General features: G+C 37.9%; 1 protein-coding gene and 1 non-coding gene across 2 annotated transcripts in view; one reads left to right on the forward strand and one right to left on the reverse strand.

The window, feature by feature from the left end:
• The window catches only part of TMEM131L (transmembrane 131 like), a 250,544-nt gene that overhangs the window by 167,111 nt on the left and 62,064 nt on the right, over positions 1 to 21,369 (forward strand). The window contains exons 12-21 of the mRNA XM_042781408.1: positions 1,080 to 1,176; positions 1,866 to 2,019; positions 2,604 to 2,774; positions 4,056 to 4,125; positions 5,243 to 5,360; positions 9,543 to 9,684; positions 12,362 to 12,471; positions 13,794 to 13,866; positions 17,710 to 17,837; positions 20,194 to 20,336. Of these exons, the coding sequence (XP_042637342.1) occupies positions 1,080 to 1,176; positions 1,866 to 2,019; positions 2,604 to 2,774; positions 4,056 to 4,125; positions 5,243 to 5,360; positions 9,543 to 9,684; positions 12,362 to 12,471; positions 13,794 to 13,866; positions 17,710 to 17,837; positions 20,194 to 20,336 (1,206 nt within the window). The remainder of the gene's footprint in view (positions 1 to 1,079; positions 1,177 to 1,865; positions 2,020 to 2,603; positions 2,775 to 4,055; positions 4,126 to 5,242; positions 5,361 to 9,542; positions 9,685 to 12,361; positions 12,472 to 13,793; positions 13,867 to 17,709; positions 17,838 to 20,193; positions 20,337 to 21,369) is intronic.
• Positions 643 to 747, reverse strand: LOC122150297. The gene has a single exon (XR_006163594.1). It is a non-coding gene; the product is annotated as a U6 spliceosomal RNA (small nuclear RNA).

Consider the following 21,369-nt stretch of genomic DNA (forward strand, 5'->3'; position numbering starts at 1 on the left):
AAAAAAAAAAAAAAAATTCAACCAGGCACAGGGAAAAGAAAAAATGCTGAAAACTAGAACCTGGTCGGGGGAGATTAATAATGATCATAAAAAGGACAAAAGTATTAATAATATTAGTTGTTTTAAGACAGACAAATACAAGCAAACTAATCAACAGACAAAAGAAAGCGAAAAAGAAAAAAATAAAAATAAAAAAAGAATCAGTGGAGGACAGGGCAGGGCACCCAGGCTCCATCTGAGCTCACAGACTGATGGAGTTCCTGTGGGCCCAGAAGGTAGGTGGAGGTGGGGGATGGCCACACCTCCGTTCACCAAGCCGGTGTGGGGTATCACAGTAACAAGGAGAATGTCGTACCTTGTCAGTCTTGCAGATCCTGAGTGTCCTTGGGGTTGCTGGAAAGCAGAACGTGTTCTTAAGCCCCAGGAATCTGAGAGTGTGCTGTCTCTTTAAATATCCTAAAATAGTCAAGCCGCTTTTTAAATCTTCAAAATGGGGGCGGCCTCCAGACCGGCTGAAGTCCACAGTTCAGCCCACCTTTCTCTTCACCTTCTCCGTTTGTTCCCCAGCCACCGTGTGCAGTCCCTGGCTAGCAGGGTGATTTTTAGGTTAATTCTTAGGTCCTACCACCACTTGGGAATCTCAAAAATACGGAACGTTTCATGACTTTGCGTGTCATCCTTGTGCAGGGGCCATGCTTATCTTCTCTATTGTTCCAATTTTAGTATATGTGCTGCCGAAGGGAGCACAGGACTCTACTCTTATTTATGAGACGACATATATTTATAAAGAAAAAGGCACAGTGTTGACTCTCTAACTTTTTTCCCTCAAGAGAAGAAATGAGATATGTTTTATTGTTTTGTTTTGTTTTAGAGTAGAGTAGGCAGCTTGTTCTAAATAATTGACAAGCTAGTAAAGAAGAAAGGTAGATAAGAGCTTTTGAAGAATTTTATCATTTACATCTAATTCACTATTTTAATGGAGACAGAAAAGTTATAAATAAAATGTGTTGTTTTTGTTCACGCTTAATGAAAGAAAAAATATTTATGCTCTACATTTATGTCTTTATACCTCAAAACAGCTACATCGTGTGGCAATAGAAGTGATTATATAGAAAATGTAAAGAAAAAAATCAGTCCAACACTAAAAACATGCCTGTCCTCTCCTGTGGTTCAAGGGTAAGTTAATTCTGTGTTCCCTGAAGTCATAATAATTTTATTCTCTGGTGATGTTTAAAAATGTAACTGATGTGACTTGTAGGATTCTCTGTCTCTCTGGAATTGTTTCCCTACCATTAGCATTGCTAACAAGCAATGAAAGAGCTATTAATAAAATAGGGGAGAAGTGGAATAATTCAGTGCATGAATTAGGTTTTGGCGGCCAGCCCAGCAAGGAATTGGTCACCTGGTGTCTCTGAGTTGCATTCTGGTGCTGGCTTTGCCCTGGTGGCCCCACTGTGCTACCCTGACCTTGCCAGTTGCTTTGTTTCTGGCCTTCAGTTGCTCCACATATGATTAAGAAGAGGGTTGAACGAGGTGATCTCTAAGGTCATTTCCAAAACCAACATTTCTATCACTTTATCTTTTTTTGCACTTGGTCAGGCATTTGTCAGATTGTTGACAGAGTCCTTACGTGACACAGTTAAGCTCTCAGTTACTAACCTAAGGTTGGTGGTTCAAACCCACCCAAAGGCATCTCAGAAGAAAGACCTGGCAATCTGTTTCTGAAAGGTCACAGCCTTGAAAACCCTATAGAGCAGTTCTACTGAGTTGTGTGAGTTGGAATTGACTCAGTGGCAACTAACAACAAAAACAGAGTGCAGTTGTCTTACTCAAAGGCTGATAGCCCTCTTGTCCTCTGTTCACAGGTATTTTAGAATGGATTCTGCTGCAGCCCAGTTTTACATAGAGACACACGAGAACGTATCAGGAGTCTGGTCAATGTGGTATCTCAATCATTTTGACCGTAGTATTGTATTAAATGATGTGTTTGTTTCCAAGGAGACGAAGCACATTTTAAAGGTACATACAGTATTTCACTCTCATTTTCTATTTTTATCCTGTTGTAAACTTTCCTTAAGGTCAGATGCTATGGAATTAGTTGTATTTATAAATTTGGACTTTTATTTATGGTTTTTAAAGCAAATACTTTAAACATTTTCAGTACTACTTTTAGGATCTCTCCTTTTCTCTCATTCTTAACTTGTTCAGAGATCTCAAAGGGACCGGCATGTGTATGCTTTACAAATATTTTCTCTTACTTATTATTCCAAACACATTTTAATGTAGAAATCCTACTGAAAGGGTTGTATTTAGAAAAATAAACCTGCGTCATGATAAAATAGTAGATACTGCAAATACCACTTACAAGAATTCAACACCATTTATAAAAAGTTCAGGATTACTTTTGTGAAACTTGAAAACAGTAGCAAATTAAACATTATTTGAACCTGTTATTTATAGAAAAGCATTTTTGTCTTTGACTTGGAAATAACTGAGTAAAATTATGCTTTCTAGAGTTAAAAAAAAAAAGTTTAATGTCATACTTGATTATGATCGTAATTAGTGTCAGGAAAAGTAACTTCTCTTGCTTCTTTTCTTTTTAGATTCTGAATTTCACTGGCCCTTTATTTCTACCTCCAGGCTGTTGGAATATATTTTCTTTGAAACTTTCTGTTAAAGACATTGCCATAAATATATTCACCAATGTATTTTTGACTACAAACATAGGTGCCATTTTTGCAATACCTCTACAGATATACTCGGCATCAACCAAGGTATTGTTTACAGCACTGTACGTGTTTTATACTATTCCTAAAATGAATGTTCCTTTACATTATCTTACTGTGCTTGTGTTTTATTAACTGGGTTTAAGTTCATGTTATTTAAGGCTGTTTAGAAATTGAAGGATATCTAGTCCAATCTTAGATGTTAAATGATTTAGACATGGAAATCTTTATTTGGAAAGAGTTTCTATTTTTCATAAAGTAGTTTAACGTTCTTGAATAAGGCTTTACAAGTAGATTAATAGATCTCATTTTTCTTTATTTCCAAAATAAGGAATAAGAAATATGTGCTTGCTGTAGAAAACACAGTTGACACATACTTGCAGTGAAATTAGATTTCAGATGTTTTATTTAGACCTGTGTTAGAGTGAATCTGCATTGCTCATATCCCCAGGATTTCCTTTGTAGGCCAAATCTAAGCCTAAAAGTGTTTATAATTAAGTAAATGTTTTCTAATATATGGATAAGTTATATGTAATATAGATCTGATCTTAAACATGTCTCATTTTTTCCTTAATGTTTATTTCTTTTCATTTAGTTATTATTATTGCTTCTTTTTGATCCAGACTATTATGTATAACACTGGGTTCTAGTTTTTCACTATGAAACATTCATGCAACCATCTTTATGATTTTCTCACTTATTACTGTCAATGTTTCATAGTTAGAAATTCCTCATGTTTAGTTATAAGGTTAAAGATAGGACTCTCAGAATTAATCTAAAGAAAATTTAAGGTTAATTTTGAGCATGGAGATATCTTAGAAACCTCCTTTTTCCAAGCAAGAGAGGCATACAAGAAGAGTAACTATGAGAGGGAGGAGGCAGTATTTGTAGAACTAGCTTTGTTCTCCAGACCTGTAAGAGATAAAGATATTGATTAAACATACCGATTAGCCAGAAATTACTAGAGAGTGGTTTATTCTTTTTCAGAGGGTTAGATAGAGTGCAATTAAAACAAAAACCCACTAAAAATGCCCTGAGCCTACGTTCATCTTAAATTCAGAAGACAGTTTACTGATTTTTAAGCCCCAGGAGTCATTATAGGACAAAAATTGTTGTATAGAGTCCCCAGTATCATCCTTCCTGTGAGAGGCAGTTCATATCTCTCCTCCCAAGTGAAAAGGAAACCAGGATATTTTTACTTTCTAGTTGTTTGGTTCCTGGTTAAAGGGAAATTCACTGAGATGGAGACCAATGTCTGCTTCACATTTGTTAGGATTTTTATGTTTAGTATTGTATTTTAAGTTATTCATATATTACTTTTCAATCTAGGAAGGGAGTCTGGGTTTTGAAGTGATAGCACATTGTGGCATGCATTATTTCATGGGAAAGTCAAAAGCAGGTAAGTATTTTACCCTTAGGCTTTCTGTAGAATATAGTTTGGGGTGGGGGAAAGTTTAGCATTTGTAGATGGAATAATTAGTTGTAAATGTAATTGCATCATATTCTATTCTTAGAGAGCATGATTATTAGCAAAATGACTTGAAATTGTTAAGAATCCTCCAAAAACATCTGAGGTACTTCTAAAATAATGTCCCCTTATTCTTTAGTAAGAGATTTTTTTTTTTTTTTTCATATACATTATTTATTTGATCATCATAAGCAGTCTTCTTGCCAAGAACAACTGGAAGCTCTGGTTCCTTTTATAAAAGAGCTGACTAGAAGTTAGGATAAACAATTTGGAATTGCATTTGAGTTGAGCCAGCAGACTTGAGTTACAGGAGCATAAACGTTTATCTTGGGATGGAGGGGCTAGTAGTTGTGTGAGACTGAAGGCCAGAGGGTTGATAAAGAAGCTGTTTCTAGGGTTTTTTTTCCCCACATATTTTGATTTTTAAAGCATTTTGTCCGAGGAGAGTTTACAAGGGTTTATTTATTCACCCTTGATCCTATTGGTTTGAGATTTCTTTTGGAAGATTCTCATTTTTTCTTCCTAATGTCCCTCTTTAACACAGACTAGACCGAATAGATAAGTAGAAGAGGGTGAGATGTGAATAGCAGACCCCCTTTATAAACATGCCCCTTATGTAGGCTCAGCATCTGGTCTGTGCCCTCTGTTGAAAATGACTATTTGTCTCTCAGTCACCTGCATCTGAAAAGTGCAGGTGGTGATTAGCATTTACGTGGAGGTGGTTTTGCATTTTAGATTTAAAGCTGTCAAAAATGTTCCAAGTATAATTTATTTCACACTATTCATGAGCCGTGTGTCTTTTATGTTGTTACCTTTCCATGATTCAATTTAATTTAGTTTTTTGTTTTATACATATTTGTTTGATTTAATATATCATTTGCCATTGAGTAAGAGGGACTTCTAGTATAAAGCAGTCAGAGAACAAGGGTGTGTTTATTCACCCTTGATCTTATTGGTTTGAGAAGTTTTATAATTAGTTCTTGGCATTGTTCAGAAATTGAAATGCATTTTCTGTAAATATAAGTATTAAATCTGGTCTAACCTTTAGAAATCCCTAATTGGCAAAGGAGCCTTTCTCTGGATCGATCTACCTGGGACGTGGATTCCGAACTTGCGAATAAATTGTATGAAAGATGGAAGAAATTTAAAAATGGTGACGTCTGCAAGTATGTCTTCAACTTTATTTATTTTATTCAGCAGTGGAGACATGTAGTTACATAGTACTTAATTGCACTTGTGGTACTGAATTTTTACTAATTGATGTTTCTCCCCAGCTTTTTATTTTGACAAATACCAAGCCCAGAAAAGTTGAATGAATATTATAGTGAATACTCAACTGCTCCTCGCCTAGATTCACCACTTCACATTGTTACCATCTTTGCTTTATCTTTTTCTCTGTCTACATATCTGTACTGCATATTTATAGCTATATATCCATACAGCCACTTCTCATTATTTGCTGGAGTTATGACCTATAAAGTCACTGTGAACGCTAAATTAAAACAAACAAAAAAAAACCCAAAAAACAAACTCACTGCCATTGAGTCAATTCCGACTCATAGCAACCCCCCCCCCTTTGGATTTTTGAGGCGGTAAATGTTTACAGAAATAGATTGCCCAGTCTTCCTTCCATGGAGTAGCTGGTAGGTTTGAACCGCCAACCTTCTGGTTAACAGTCAAATACCTTAGGCACTGTGGTAGTTAAATTTGTCAACTTGGCTGGGCCTGATTGAGTGGCTGGGCAGCTGATGGTAGTTATTCCCATGATGAGACTGGCAATCAACTCCATGGTGGAATCTACCACAAGCAAGAGTAGTTGCCTTTGGGATGTGGTCTGCTTCCTATACATAAGGAGAATCCTTGAGGATAGTCTCTATAGCTTATGGCACACTTGGACCCTGCATGTAGCCGTGTTGTTGTTTAGCAGGCTACCATGCTCTGCTGACCTTGAGACTTTCAGTGGATTTGAATTAATGGCCTGCCATGTGGTTTAGTAACATTGAGACTGCCTTTTTTTTACTTGTTGATCTTGGGTTTGTCATCTCAGCAGCCAGCAGCTGTCTGAGTGAAGAAACGCCTCTAGCACCAGTGGGCCAGGAGCAGGAGACAGAGCTGGACCCCGTGGTCGAGGGGCTTTCACTCAGCTTGGCACTTTGAACTTGGACTTAAAGCCTCCAAACTGTGAGAGAATAAACTCCTGTTTGTTAAGGCCATCACATTTGTGGTATATTCCTGTCAGAGCAGCACTAGGTAACCAGAACAGGCACTATGCCATCAGGCTCCTTAAACACTAAATATTGCTACAGTGAATACTAAACCATTGCTCTAAGAGAAATATAAGGTTAAATTCTTTCAAGCCTTTGTTCAGAACATTTTTGTCAACAGATAAATATATAACCTAGTTATATGTGTGTTTCTGTTTAAAGGCACTTTATTTACTACATAAAAAAAAAACCTAGAAACCAAACTCACTGTCGTTAAGTCTATTCTAGCTCATAGTCGCCCCTGTTGGGTTTTCAAGGCTGTAAATCTTTACAGAAGTAGATTACTTCATCTTCCTCTCACAGAGCAGTGGTGGGTTTGGCCCACTGACCTTCTGGTTAGCAGCCAAATGCATTACCCTCTTTGCCAGCAGAGCTCCTTTTTTTTTATTTACTATATAAGGTTGCTTAATTAACATTGAAATCAAGGCCAACAGCCCTAACTCATGCGTGAAAGCTTACCTGACTTTTGTGTTTCCTCGTAAGGCACATGACAGCCTTCTCGTGCTTAGGAACACTAGACAGCACTTTTGCTTAGGGGCCATTTTGAACCACAAAACCACCAATAAAAAGCACAAAAATGTAAAAGACATGGCACTAAATGGACTTCGAAAAGATACTTGTTGGTACTTGTTTACTGTATGGGAGCTGAAACAAGAAGGCAGAGCATTGCCTTCTTCGACTTCAATTGGGAACATGAGCATCAAGCAACTCAAATTTTTCCTCACTGTGCTTACCTGCAAATTACCACCAAAGTGCCATATGTATTGATTTGAAGGTTCCAAATAAATTTTAGCAAGTAGGAGAGTTTGCAAATGTGAAATCTGTGATTAATGAGGATTGACTTAATATGTGTGCACACACACGTACATATCCATACATGCTTCTTGTGCTAAATTATTTGAAAGTAAGCTGTAGATACCATACTTAACTTCTCAGTACGTTAGTTATGTTTCCTAAGAAGGATATTCTTCTGCATTACACTATAGTACTGTTATTATACCCAGCAAAGTTAACATTGATAAAATTGTATTATCTAATGAACAGTCCATTTTAAAACTTCCCTGGTAGACACAAAAATATCTGTCATAGCTGATTTCTTCTTTCAATTAACCCAGGATGCACTCAAGGATCACATACCATGTTTGCTTGGATGTTTTCGTTAGAGTGGTATTGCCATCTTTATTCATCTTTTTTGACAGTTTTTAGGAGCCCAGACCAGTTCTTATAGAACACGCCACACTCTAGGTTTTTCTGATTGTTTTCTCAAGTTCCTATTCAAACATTTTAGTCAGAAATACTAATTATCTGAAGAAAACCAAAATTCACAAACAATTAGTCCTAGTGACTAGTACACCATCCGATCTGCAGCCTATACGACTATGAGACCAGAAGAATTAGATGGTGCCCAGCTACCACTGTCATCCACTTGGAAGGGGATCTGTGTAGGAGATCCTTGATGGAGAGGGAGAACAATGTGGAATAAACCTCAAAATCATGTGGAGGGGAAAAAAAGGGGGGGGGCCAGGTTTGCTGGTCCAATAGAGCCTGATGGAACCACTGAGACTATGGCCCCTAGCTGCCCTTCAGGTCTGGAATTGAACCTACACCTGTGGTTTCCAGTCAAACAAAAGACAGGCATATGAGTTGAACATGTACCGCAAGTAGATACTCTCCTTGGAGAGAGCAGTCTTGGGAGAAAGAAGGGCTGCTTATGCACAGGGAGACAGCTCAGGGGGCAGGAGTGTATGGAGGGATGAACACTGGGAAGAGGTAACTATGGGGTGGAAGTGGGAGGGGAGCTGTTGCATTGTAGTAAACTATGGTCAATGTCATGAGACAAAGTATATGTGAACTGCTATATGGAAAGTGAATTTGCTCTGTAAATTTTCACCCAAATCACAATTAAAAAAAAAAAAAGAAATACTAATGATCTATTTCATTTTTCTATACTCAGTCATTGCCTCACATTACAACCAGTTGTTGTTGAGTTGATTCCAACTCATAGCAACCCCATGTGCAGAGTAGAACTATTCCATAGGATTTCAAGGCTGTGACTTCTTGGAAGCAGATTCCCAGGCCTGCCTTCTGAGATGCTTCTGGGTTTGTTCAGATTGCCAGCCTTTTGGTTAATAGCTTAGCACTTAACTGTTATGTCACACAGGGACTCTACATCACATCAAAAGGGACATAAATGTCAGTTTGTCTCACTGTTTAGCATTGTTAAGTTCTGTCATTTGGTTTAGGTGTTGTGTGACATGCACTTAACTGTTTATACCACCCACGTACTCTTGTAGTGTGACAGACCTTTCCTTTTCAAAGATCCCTTTTCCCCTTTGCAATTAAGTAGCTGGGATGAACATTTTAGATCATATAAATGTCCTGTTCTCTAAGAATGTTTGTTTCACCTGGTGGTTTTATTTGACATCTATTGATATGTTGCGTTAATCAGTTATTAGATTGTTGTAGTTGTTAGGTGCCGTTGAGTCAGTTTCAACTCATAGTGACTCTGTGTACAACAGAATGAAACACTGCCTGGTCCTGTGCTATCCTCACAGTCATTGCCATGCTTGAGCCTGTTGTTGCAGGAGCTGTTGTGTCAGTCCATCTCATTGAGTCCTTTTTTGCTGACCCTCTACATTAGATTGGTTGGTGGCTGTAAAATGCTGACTCTTAAAATTAGTTTTCTCGTTTTATATTTATTAGCAAGTATTCTGGGAAAAAAAAAAGCTTATGTTATTTTAGAGCATTATAATATGGGTCCATTAATTCTTTACTCAATGTGTTGTAAAGTATTATCATCACTATTTTTGATGCTAATTTATCCCAAATTTGGTTGTTGGGAGCCCCATTAGACTAGTTCCTGTGTCCTTTGGACATATTCCCATTATTCTTTGAGTGCTTCCTTGCTTTCCAATAAAACAGGATAGTCCAGGGTCATCTTATACTTTCCCTTCCCTAGACCTGAAATAAGCCATTTCCCCCCACAAGGAACTCTTCTTCCTTTCAGTAATAGTGGTATTCATTAATTTCTCCCCTTTTAATGTCAAAATCATTTTCATAATAATTTCTTTATCAATTGAACAGGAGGAATGTTCTAGGAATGACTCGGTTTGCCCACTTGAAGAAATCCAAGGAGTCAGAATCCTTTGTCTTCTTTTTGCCTCGTTTGGTTGCAGAGCCTGGCCTTGTGTTAAACTTCAGCGCAACTGCCCTTAGGAACAGCGTGGTGAGGATAGTGTGTTTTTAATCTCTTTCAGCATACTAGAGAAATTCCACCTTCAGTTACTGTTTAGATCCAAAATTAATTTAAATTCACTTTATGTGACACATATATGCCATTCAGCACTTTTAGTGGGGAACGTCAAAAGCAAACAATGAGTTTGGCATGAGAATCATTGTTGTGTGCTATAGTCCAAGTGTGTTTTATTTGTGAAGTTTATATACAGTTCAGAATCTTAACTCTGAATGCAAGTAAGAAAGCATTCAGCTGCAAACAACAGACGTTTTGCCTAACACTTAGTCTTGCCTAAGAGTTTGTTTGTTTCTTAGAAAAAAGCCCAGAAGAGACAGTCTGAAGCCAGTTCGGTGGCTCTGTGATACCACCAGGGACTGAGGCTCTCTCTGTGTTGTGTTGACTCTCATACTCAGTCTGCTGGCTTCCTACCTTGTCAGTGCTTCTCTCCTTGTGCTAGGGACAGTGTGCAGGCAGAAAGGTAAAGGGAGGGGGTGATGCCACAGACTTCCCCTTAGGTCTCATTGACAAGAACTGCATCACATAACCAGCCAACCAACCAACCAAAAAAAAAAAAAAACCAAACTTACTGCCATCAAGTCGGACCGACTCATAGCGACCCCTCGTCAAATCTATTTCAGCTCAAGCAATCTTGCAGTGCTGTGTGAGATCAGATAGTCCAAAATACCAAAAGCTGTTTTTTCCCCCTGGTATTGGATCATACATAGTTTGAAGTTTAAAAAATAACATCAGTTTCTTTTACATGTAGGTGTTCTGTTCAGATTTGAACAGCAGTGCAACTCATCTTAGAAAATGATTATTTCTGGCCAAAGATTTTCCCCAAGAATATCATACCTATATATGGTAATAAAGTAATTTATTACATAGACAATGTCCCTAATTTTGAGAGTGTCTGAAAACTCGATTACTCCTTTACTGTGTCTGTAGTAGAAGCAGGAAAGGGAGAAGAGGTCAGGTCGGTTAACTTCCAGGAGCCTGCAGCGGTGCTCCAATGTTAAATAGTTAGCCTTTGTTTACTTTTATGTTAGGCTTAACAAACAGTTGTTCAAGAAAATATATGAAATTTAATTCCTTTTCTGACTCAGGATACCATTATTTTCTAACCTATATGCATATTTCTTATGATATTCTTAAGTGTGTGTGTGTGTGTATATATATATATATGTATATACACAAAAAAAATAATATAAATATAAAAGATATTTGTTAAAATATTGAACCAGCATTTAAGGAGTTAGTTATATTTTTATCCCTGTGACTAAGTTACTAGGTAGGTGAGTCAGACTAGAAGTTCTAATCTTTAGACTCTTTAAAACTGATGAGTAGATTATTTATTTAAGAGGTTGATGATATAAGTATAGAACTAGTAATTCTGTTTTCAGAGTAATTGTAGAAACAAATCCCCCCTCCCCACCCTCTGATATCTTTGGAAACAAAATTGAAAATGGACCATTTTTTAAAAGTTTCTGCCTTGGTAAATTTTGATGCTTCTCTTTTCTTCTGTATCAGGTCTTTTGGAAACATATGATGCTTTTTTCTTGGGATGAGAGATGATGGGTTGTGCCTGCTTTTCCCTCCAAACCAAAAACCAAACTCACTGCCATCGAGTCGGGTCTGACTCATAGTAACCCCTCCTTGGGTTTCCGAGGCGGTAAATCTTTACAGAAGTAGATTGCCCAGTCTTCTGAGGAGTGGTTGGTGGGTTTGAACTGCCAGATTTCTGGTTAGCAGTCAATTGCCTTAGGCACTATGCCACTGGCTATTAATACTGAGGATTTATCAAGAAAGGTGGTCACTTTTGTTACGTAGATACATGCTTTCCAGGAGTTTCACTTGGGTCCCCAACTTTACAGTCAGGTGGAGGGATTCCTCAGATAATTAAGATTTGTCAAAAAAAAAAAAAGCTTTTTAACAGTTCCCATTGTTCTGTGATCCAGTGATTCTAATAGCCTTGCCTTTATGTTTTATTCATAGATCCCAATAACGATAATCAGGAAAAATGATCTGAGTTATAATTTGTGCCTTCTCTGGTGCTCATTGAGTTTCATAGAATGATACCCTAAAACTTACTTTTTTAAAACTTTTTGTTTTGAAATAGTTTCAAACTTAAGAGGAAAGTTTTGACAATAGTACTAAGAATACCCAGTTATCCTTCACAAAGATTGATTTTTAACATTTTGCCACATTTGCAAAATCATGGTAATTCTGTCTCTTCCTCTCTTTCTGCACACACACATTTTTTGAGCCATTTGTATCAGACATTATGCTGACTTACCTCTAAAGACTTCATGTGAGTGTGTAACATTATGCTGTTATCTATATGATAATATTATCTGCAGGCTGTATCCAAAATTTCCAATTATCTCATTAAAGCTAATGTAACAATTTTATTCTGGTCCAGGTTCTCATATTACATTTAGTTGTCAGGTCTTTTTTGTCTCCTTTAGTCTTCGTCAGCCTTTCTTTCCTTTTCATGATACACGCATTTTTGAAGCATGCAGGCCGTTTGTTTCCTAGGATGTCCCTCAGTTTGAGTTGTGTGATGGATACTTGTGATTAGATTCAGGCTCTGCATTTTGGCCAGGAATGCTCCATTCAGGAGTGGTCAGTGTCTTTCTCAGGGTTTTGATTTTCCTTTCCCTATATCTAGGTGCAATACTTTATGGTGAAGAACCCTTCCTCTCTGCCCGTCTCCCTGCAGCTCCTTCCTGTCTCCTTATATCCTAAACCTGAAGCTGCTGTGCGCCTGCTCCACAAATGGTAATGCACCCAGTTCTATGGAGACTTTCTTATGGGCAGTTTGGTAAATACTGTTAAATACTCCAAGAGATCTTAACCCATTAGCCCGTGTGACTTGGGCCTGGCCCCTTGGTGCGTTTGACAGATATTACTGGAACTGTTTGTTACGTATTGCTTCAAGGCCACTTCCCAGCAGAATTTTCTTTGGTTGCAAAACCAAACCAGTTGCCATCTAGTTGATTTTGAGTTATACTGACCTCATGTGTGTCAGGGTAGAACTGCACTCCACAGGATCTTCCGTGGCTACTATTTTGGAAGTAGAATGCCACATGTTTCTTCCAAGATGCCTCTGGGTAGACTTGAACCACCATCCTCTTTGTTAGTAGCCATCATTTTGGTTAACCTTTTGCACCCCCAGGAACATTGTCAGCATGATTTTTCACCTATACTAATATTCAGAGTTGAAATCATGTTGATCTCTGGGCAACACTAAAAGTAAGTTCAGTATGGCACAGATGGTTTGCGATCAGCTGCTAACTTAAAGGCTGGCAGTTTGAACCCGCCCAGCAGCTCTGCAGAAGAAAGCCTTGGTAAACTGCTTCAGAAAAGATTATAGTCGAGAAAACCCTGTGGACCGGTTCTACTCTGTAACACGTGGAGTCACCATGAGTCTGGGGCTGATACGAGGGTAGCTAACAACAACAGTCTAGAGTTGAACAAGATGACAGGATAATAGTATTAGTTCATGTGTGTTATATCTTGATTTTTACATAAGTACAGTTTTCTTAAAATATTTCTTCCTCTTGACTTAGATATATCTACCCTTATCCTAGGTTATCTCAGCCTTGTCACTAGACATTTTGGGCCAGATTATCCTATGTTTTTGGGGTATAAGGGTTGTCTTACACATTGAAGGGCATTTAACAGCATCCCTAGCCTCCATCCACTTGGTGCCACTAGTAGTATCTCCCCAGGCTGTGACAACCAGACATTGCTAAATTCCCTTGGGGAGAAAATTATCTTCAATTAAGAATCACTGCCTTCCTGGTTCAATAGCTAGAAACCAATTTAGGGAAAAATGCTTCATATTTAGAGCCTTTGTCATCACATTTCTTTCCATTCTGTGCTATAAGAGTCATTCATTCAACCATATTTATTGAGCACTCATAATATGCCAAGTATGGTGCAGGGTCAGAATACATTAGGAACAGGGCGGGATGAATTGTGTGCTTGTATGCAGGCCTGTGCTCATGTGTATATAAATGTAGATACACGTGCACATATTTTATTTCTTTATTGACAAATCTAAGTGCAATTTTAACCATTTGTTTTTTTCTTTATAGGTTTGGCACTGATATGCAGATGATAAACTTCACAACTGGTGAATTCCAGCTCACCAAAGCGTGCCCTTATGGGGTAGGATGTCATCTTTAGACAGAATAAAGAGTGCCCACAAATGAGACACATCAGCATAGGGGCCTCCGTGATTTGTGTTTAAAGTGTCTTTACATACTCTCTGTGGCGCTCTTGTTTTTATTCTCTAGGTATTAAATATACATAGCAGACTTTTCCAATTAACTAATGCAGCAGGAGCCCATGGTTCACCTTAGTCTGTAAATTATTTTAATTTGGAGATTTAATTTGGAGTTCATGTGCTTGAGGAAATAACAGTTGAATCAGAGCTATATAGAAAACCATAAAAAATGAGGCCCTAGAATTTATAATTCTCTTAAGATTCCCTGGCCCCTCGTATTCTTTTTAGGGCCAAACAGGTTTTAAAAAATAAACTTGTTTTTAGCCTGTGATATTCACCTCATCTATTAAAAAAAAAAAAAAGGATTTTTCTGAAATTCTGAAGCCTCTAAGTAATCATAAGGACTTGGATAAATCCTTGGGAGTAGGAGTAAACCTGTCATGTGGGGAAGATGTTTGATTGGTACTTGGCAGCCTTGTTCTTTAGTCTTCACTGAGTTCTGTGGCTTTTGGTGAATAGTTCAGTGTTTTTCTTACAGGTATTCTGTGAAATCAGGTCAAAAGTGGAGCATCTGTTACAGAAAGCACACACATGTACACACATATAATGTGATTAGTACACACAAACACACACTTGTGTATTTTCTTCTTCCTCTACCCTTACCAGTTGCCATCAAATCAGTTCTGACTCATGGCAACCCCATGTATATCTGAGTAGAGCTGTGCTTTGTAAGGTTGGCTGATTTTTCTGAGGCGCCTCTGAGTGGACTCAAGCCTCCAACCTTTCAGTCAGTAGCTGAATGCATTAATTGTTTGTACCAAGTTAAGGACTCCTCCACATTTATTGCTTCAAAAAAATACTGTTGACTCAAGATCAACTTGAATAACGGAAGGAAGGGAATCACAGATAACCCCCAACTAAGAGTAACAACTAATCAAAGCAGGTTTTTAAGTAAATTTTGATACAGACTAATTCATAATAGTAAACGCACATTACCAACAAACTTTTCCTTTCTCTCTTTAAGTGGTCCGGGCAGCCGTAGAGGTGATGAGGCATCACACCAAGGCATGTCTTGAGGATGTCCTGTCCCCCTCACCATCCCTCTCAGTCTCCTCTCCACCAAGCAATCTTGCAGTGCTGTGTGAGATCAGATAGTCCAAAATACCAAAAGCTGTTTTGTCCCCCTGGTATTGAATCATATATAGTTTGAAATTTAAAAAATAATATCAGTAACTTTTACATGTAGATGTTCTGTTCAGATTTGAACAGCAGTGCAACTCATCTTAAAAAATGATTATTTCTGGCCAAAGATTTTCCCCAAGAATATTATAGCTATTTATGATAATAAAGTAATTTATTACATAGACAAAAGGAATGGTCTGGGTAATAGGCACTTAAAAATTTCACTTAAAATTACTATTAGAACTACTTATTATGCAAAGAAAGGCTGCCTGCATTTTTATTTTGTTGGTTTCCTTTTTAAAATATTCCTTGGTTACGAAGAAGCTTTGGTGGTACAGTGGTTAAGGCATTCAGCTACTAACCAGAAGGTCAGCAGTTTGAACTGACCAATTGCTTTGCAGGAAAAAAAGGAGGCAGTCTGTTCCTGTAAAGACTGAAGGCTTTGGTAAGCCCTATGAGGGAAGTTCTGCTCTGTCCTGTGGGTCACTGTGAGTTAGAATTGACTCGATGGCAGTGGATGGGTTGATTAAGAACATGTAGAGTTGGATATGCAGGGCTTTGAATCCTGGCTTTTCCAGGATCTAGCTATGTGACCTTGGGCAGATTTTCTGAGTCCCGTCTGTTTCTCACTCATAATGTCTGAAGATTAAATAAATAAGGTCTTGAAAATACCCACCATTTTATATTCCTTTTTGTATACTAGTGCTTGGTGTATAAGAACCACTTAATAAATGGTGCTGTTACTATTTTAAAAGAGCTCTGGTGACATAGTGCCTAAGGCATTTGACTGCTAATCAGAAAGTTGGCAGTTCAAACCCACCAGCTGCTTCATGGAAGGAAGATGGGGCAATCTACTTCCGTAGAGATACTGCCTTGGAAACCCGATGGGAGTTGCTGTGAGTCGGAATCAACTTGATGGCAGTGAGTTTGACTTTTGGTTTTAGTTTTCATTTTAATATCAAAAGCCAGCATTTTTCTCTTTCAATATACATATTATATGTAGAAAGCAGGATTTCTCCCCTCATGAAGTTTATAATGAGAAAGAATCAAATATCACCATTTCTTCTTTCATTTAACATGGGAAATACTAGCAGTAGTTGACCAATAAATAAAATTTAAAAATAGAACACACAGTTTCACCCAAATCACAATAATAATAAAAGGTTGATTTTGCTTTGAAGAGGCAGCTCTTCTTCATTTGTATTTGAGTGCCTTACAACCTGAGGGGTTCATCTTCTGGTACTGTGTCAGACAGTGTTCCCCTGCTATTCATAAAGGTTTTCAGTGGCATTTTTTTTTTTTTTCCCAGAATTAGAACCGCCACATCCTTCTTCCTAGTCTCTCTTATCTGGAAGCGCCACTGAAACCTATCTACCATGAATAACCCTGCTGGTTTTTAAAATACTGGTGGTATAGTTTCCAGCATCACAGCAACACACAAGCCACCACAGTATAAAGAACTCACAAATGAGTGGTGGACCCTAGCCCTGGTCCTAGCATTAACCCTACCCCTAACAGTCACCCTTAACCTAAACACAGCCCTAACCCTAGCCCTAATCCTAACCTAATCCTAAACCCTAGTCTTCACCCAACTCTAAATTTAGCACAAGTGCTAGTCCTAGCACTAGCCCTATCATTAACCCCTTAGATAGAACATCAAAAAAATGGCAGCATAGGAAAGATATAATTATAGCCTCATACTTCTAAAGAATCAGTGGTTTATAGTGACAAGGAGGTAGAAGAAACAGTGAAATGAACACTTGAGTATTAAATTTCATATGTAAGATTTATTTAGAGAATGGTAGAAATCTTGGAGAGCCAAAAGAACATGTGAATGAATAAAAATATCTTTCTCACTCAAGAGAGTATAATAAAGATGGTTTTTGTTTAAACTTAAATTCAGTGTTAGGTTTTAGGGTAACAGTAGATGGGAGGTCTTGTCAGAGCCCTGTAGCATTTAAGCAGAGGTTATTTGGTTTGTTTTTTGAATGATATTTTACACTTAAGACATCTTTGAATAGGCTTCTAACTCCAACTCCTATAATAGCCAGGAAACAAATCTCCTTTCCAACATCTCTGTCCAGTTATCCTATGGCCTCTGCTGATAATCCTCATCAGTGGTCCAAGAACTGTTTGTTGGTGTGAACTTTCAGGATAAGTAAGTTCAGCAGGATGGTTAGAGGCATCAAATCTAGACATTAAAGGAAAAGTAATTGTGTTTGTACTCAAAGATGTCTTGCAAAAAGTACAGCCAGAATGCTCCTTAGAAACAAGTATGGTGAGACTTTTCTCTCACACACTCTGGACATGTTATCAGGACGAATAAGTCCCTATAGAAGGACACCACGCTTGTAGAAGTAGAGGGTCAGCAAAACAGAAGACGACTCTCAATGAGATGACTTTTCACAGTGCCTGCAACAGTGGGCTCAGACGTAGCACAGTTTATGCGGATGGCACAGGACTGGGCAGTGCTTCCCCCTCTTGTGCATAGGGTCACTGTGAGTTGGAACCTACTAGATGGCATCTAATGCCAAGATCTGCTTTACAAAGATGGACACTTGCTTTATTGGATTTGTGTAATTATGTTTATTAATAATTTGCAGGGTGTGCATTCTGAGGAATCCAGGTTTGGCATCCTCCACTTACATTTGCAGCCTTTAGAGATGAGAAGGGTTGGTGTAGTTTTCACACCAGCTGACTATGGAAAAGTAACCTCACTCATATTAATCAGGTAGGTATATCTTTGTTACAGATTCTGTTTTTTTTTCCTCACTGACTTGTCTAATTCTCTTTCAGGAATTCATAATCTCCTGTTAGTAAAACCAAAAACCAAAGCAGTTGCTGTCCAGTCAATTCCAGTTCATAGTGATCCCCCTGTGTTACAGAGTAGAACTGCTCCATACGGTTTTCTTGGCTGTACTCTTTATGGAAGAGCTCTGGTGGCGCAGTGTCTAAGGCACTTGACTGCTAACTAGAAGGCTGGTGGGTTTGAACGATCGGAAGGAGGGTTGGACGATCTACTGCCGTAGCGATACTACCTCAGAATCCCAAGGAGGAGTTGCTAGGGGTTGGGTCCGATTCGATGGCACATAACAACAACAACAACACTCTTTAAGGAAGCAGGTAGCCTGTTCTCTATTCTGTGGCACCACTGGGTGGGTTTGAACTGCCCATGTTTCAGTTAGTAGCTGAGCTCTTAATTGTTTTCATCTCACAGGGACTCCCTCTGATTGTTGTTGTTGTTAGGTGTCGTCTCATCAGCTCTGATTCATAGTGACCCTATGTACAACAGAATGAAACACTGCTTGGTCCTGTGCCAGCCTCACAATCCTTGCTACACCTGAGCCCATTGTTGCAGCCACCATGTCAATCCGTCTTGTTGAGGACCTTCCCCTTTCTCGTTGACCCTCCACCTCTAACTGATAGTTGGTGTTTATATCTCAGCCAGGCCTTTACTGATGAATTGGCTGATTACATGATAGGGGGAGATAGTAGCTAAGAAAGGCCTCCTGAAGCTCATCACTTAATCCCTTGTGTCTCAGTAGGAATCAACTCCTAGGCAGCTGGCTAATATGTTTCATTTTAAACCTGTTTCTTCATTTAAGAATTAAGGCCATAGGAAATTCACAGATGAAACTTCATCTCGGGTTAAGGTATGTCAGACTTGAAAATAAAGTCTGAATTTTTTGTACTAGTTAATTTATTTTTGGTGCTTTATTTACTGATCAACATGAATATTTTTCTGTAAACAGTGTCAGTCATGTAACATGACTTACTTTATTACTTAAAGGCTTGTAAATTATTGATTAAGGGTTTTTAATCCTTTAGATAAAGATATAAAAATATCTCAGTGTATTTTGCATAAATAGAAAAGTAAAATGAATTCTTTTTCTTCTCTAGTATTTACATTTATAATGACTGACTTTTAGTCTAGTTCACATTGCTTAAATATCATTTCCACTTAAATTTTTAATCCTAGGAATCATGATTTCAGTTAAGGAAAGGCAAAAGCTAGTCTGCATTACTGTTTTTGTTTTGATTACTGATTTTGTTTAATTGCTGTTTTCTGTGTTAATTAGAACACGTTAGATATATGTGCCGTATAAGCTGGTGTTTTTAATTTTTTTTGGTTCAAAAGAATCAGCAGAATTTTGGCTTCTAAAATCATTCCTGAAGACAAAATTTCTTATGGCCATAATTACTATGAAACCCTTTAATTCATTCTGTAAAGTTTTTACCAGTTTGCCTAAATTTGTTCATGTTTCTCTGTGACTTCCAACTTGCTTCTTCAGTCTTTTTCTCTTGGGTGTCTGATCACCACTCTTGTCTGGTTGTCAAAAAAAAAGAAGTCCTTGTGGCATGGTGGTTAAAGTGCTTGTTGCTAACTGAAAGGTCAGTGGTTTGTATCCATCAGCTGCTCTGTGGGAGAAAGATGTGGCAGTCTGCTTCTGTAAAGATTACAGCTTTGGAAACCAAAAATGGGCTTATTTAAAAAGTAGTGTGTGTTTATGGTGATGATTGTAAAACATGATTGCTATAATTGATGTTATCAAATTAACAAATGTGAATTATATATATTTTTGCAACAAGAACAGCAAAACATAGGTCTGCATATGTTGTGGTTGGAGACTGATCACAGCTGTTCACCCATCTTGCTGTAGTCTGCTTCTCTGACTCCTCTGCCTAGTCATCTTCCATTGCCTGTGGACGTGCTCTTATTCCATGATGGAGCAGAAGATGCCACACTATTTAAATTGCTTTTCTTTTTGAAAATGGCGTTGCTACCTAAACCAACAAAAACAACTACAGAAAACCCAAACCCACTGCTGTAGAGTCGATTCCAATTCATAGTGACCCCCATTGAGTTTACAAGGTATAAATCTTTATGGAAATAGATTGCCCTGTCTTCTTTCTGTGGAGTAGCTGGTGGGTTTGAGCCACAAACCTTCTGATTAGTGGTCAAAAACCTTAGGCACTGTACCACCAGAGCTCCTTCTTTGCTGGCTAGGAATATTTAAATTTAAATACACTGGTTGTATCTTGTGACTGTTCTAATGCCTTTTTATTTGTGTCTCCTTTCACTATAGGAATAACTTGACCATTATTGACATGGTTGTTGTGGAAGGATTTGGAGCAAGAGAATTATTGAAAGTAGGCGGAAGACTTCCTGGCTCAGGAGGTTCTCTCCGGTTTAAGGTGCCAGAGTCCACGCTGATGGACTGCCGTCGACGTGAGTCCAAACATGGGGCGCTCTCAAGGGGAAAGCTTGGTGCTAAAGCCAATGGTGGGAAGACTCTGTAATACTTGTGCAAATAATAAAATCAGGCAAACATCTGCACATAGTTAGTATAGTAGCACTTGGATTAGAACAAAAACCTATGGTATTTAACCTAATTTAAATAATAGATTATACAGAGGGAAAAAATGTAATTGCTAAATTGCCAGGATAGTGTTAAAAGAAGTGTGAAACAGTTAATTTGGGATCAGTTACTTAATTTTAGAAAATCACACCAGAATGATGGAGGGCAGACTAAATGTGCTGACCAATAGGTTTTTTTGCAGTGATGGAAATGTTCCATATTTATACAGCCCAGTACCGGAGCCTCATGTGGTTACTGAGCACTTGAAATTTAGCTAGTGTGACTGAGGAAGTGAGTTTTTAAATTTATTTAATTCTAATTAATTTAAATTCAAACAGCCATATAGTGGTATAGTAGCTACGTAGTGATTACTGTGTCAGACAGTGAAGACTTAGAAACTTATTTAAATATCCCCTAGATATTTCTTAATTATGCATGCATTTAAATTAAATACCTTTCCATTATTGAAATTTGTTTCCAGAACTTGTTCAGGACTTAAAACAAAAATAGAACAATAGTTCCATTTTTGGTAAAATCTGTCTTGTTTTCCTATATTTAATTTCATGAAAACACTGAAAGCATATTAGTGTAACAACAACAACATGTTTTTTACAGAGAAAGCTGGTCAGTGAAAATATTGTATCATTAGTGACACTATTCTGATGTCTGATTGGAATCTTTTTTTTTCTTCTTTCTTTCTTTTTTTTTTAATTGTGATTTGGGTGAAGATTTACAGAGCAAATTCACTTTCCATGCAGCAGTTCACATATACTTTGTTTCATGTCATTTACGACAGTTTACCACAATGCAACAGCTCTCCTCCCATTTCTTCCCCATAGTTACCTCTTCCCAGTGTCCATCCCTCCATACACTCCTGCCCCCTGAGCTGTCTCCCTGTGCATA

Source organism: Orycteropus afer, unplaced genomic scaffold, assembly GCF_000298275.1.
Source record: "Orycteropus afer afer isolate SDZICR_OR568_19922 unplaced genomic scaffold, OryAfe1.0 scaffold00116, whole genome shotgun sequence".
NCBI classification, from domain to species: domain Eukaryota; kingdom Metazoa; phylum Chordata; class Mammalia; order Tubulidentata; family Orycteropodidae; genus Orycteropus; species Orycteropus afer.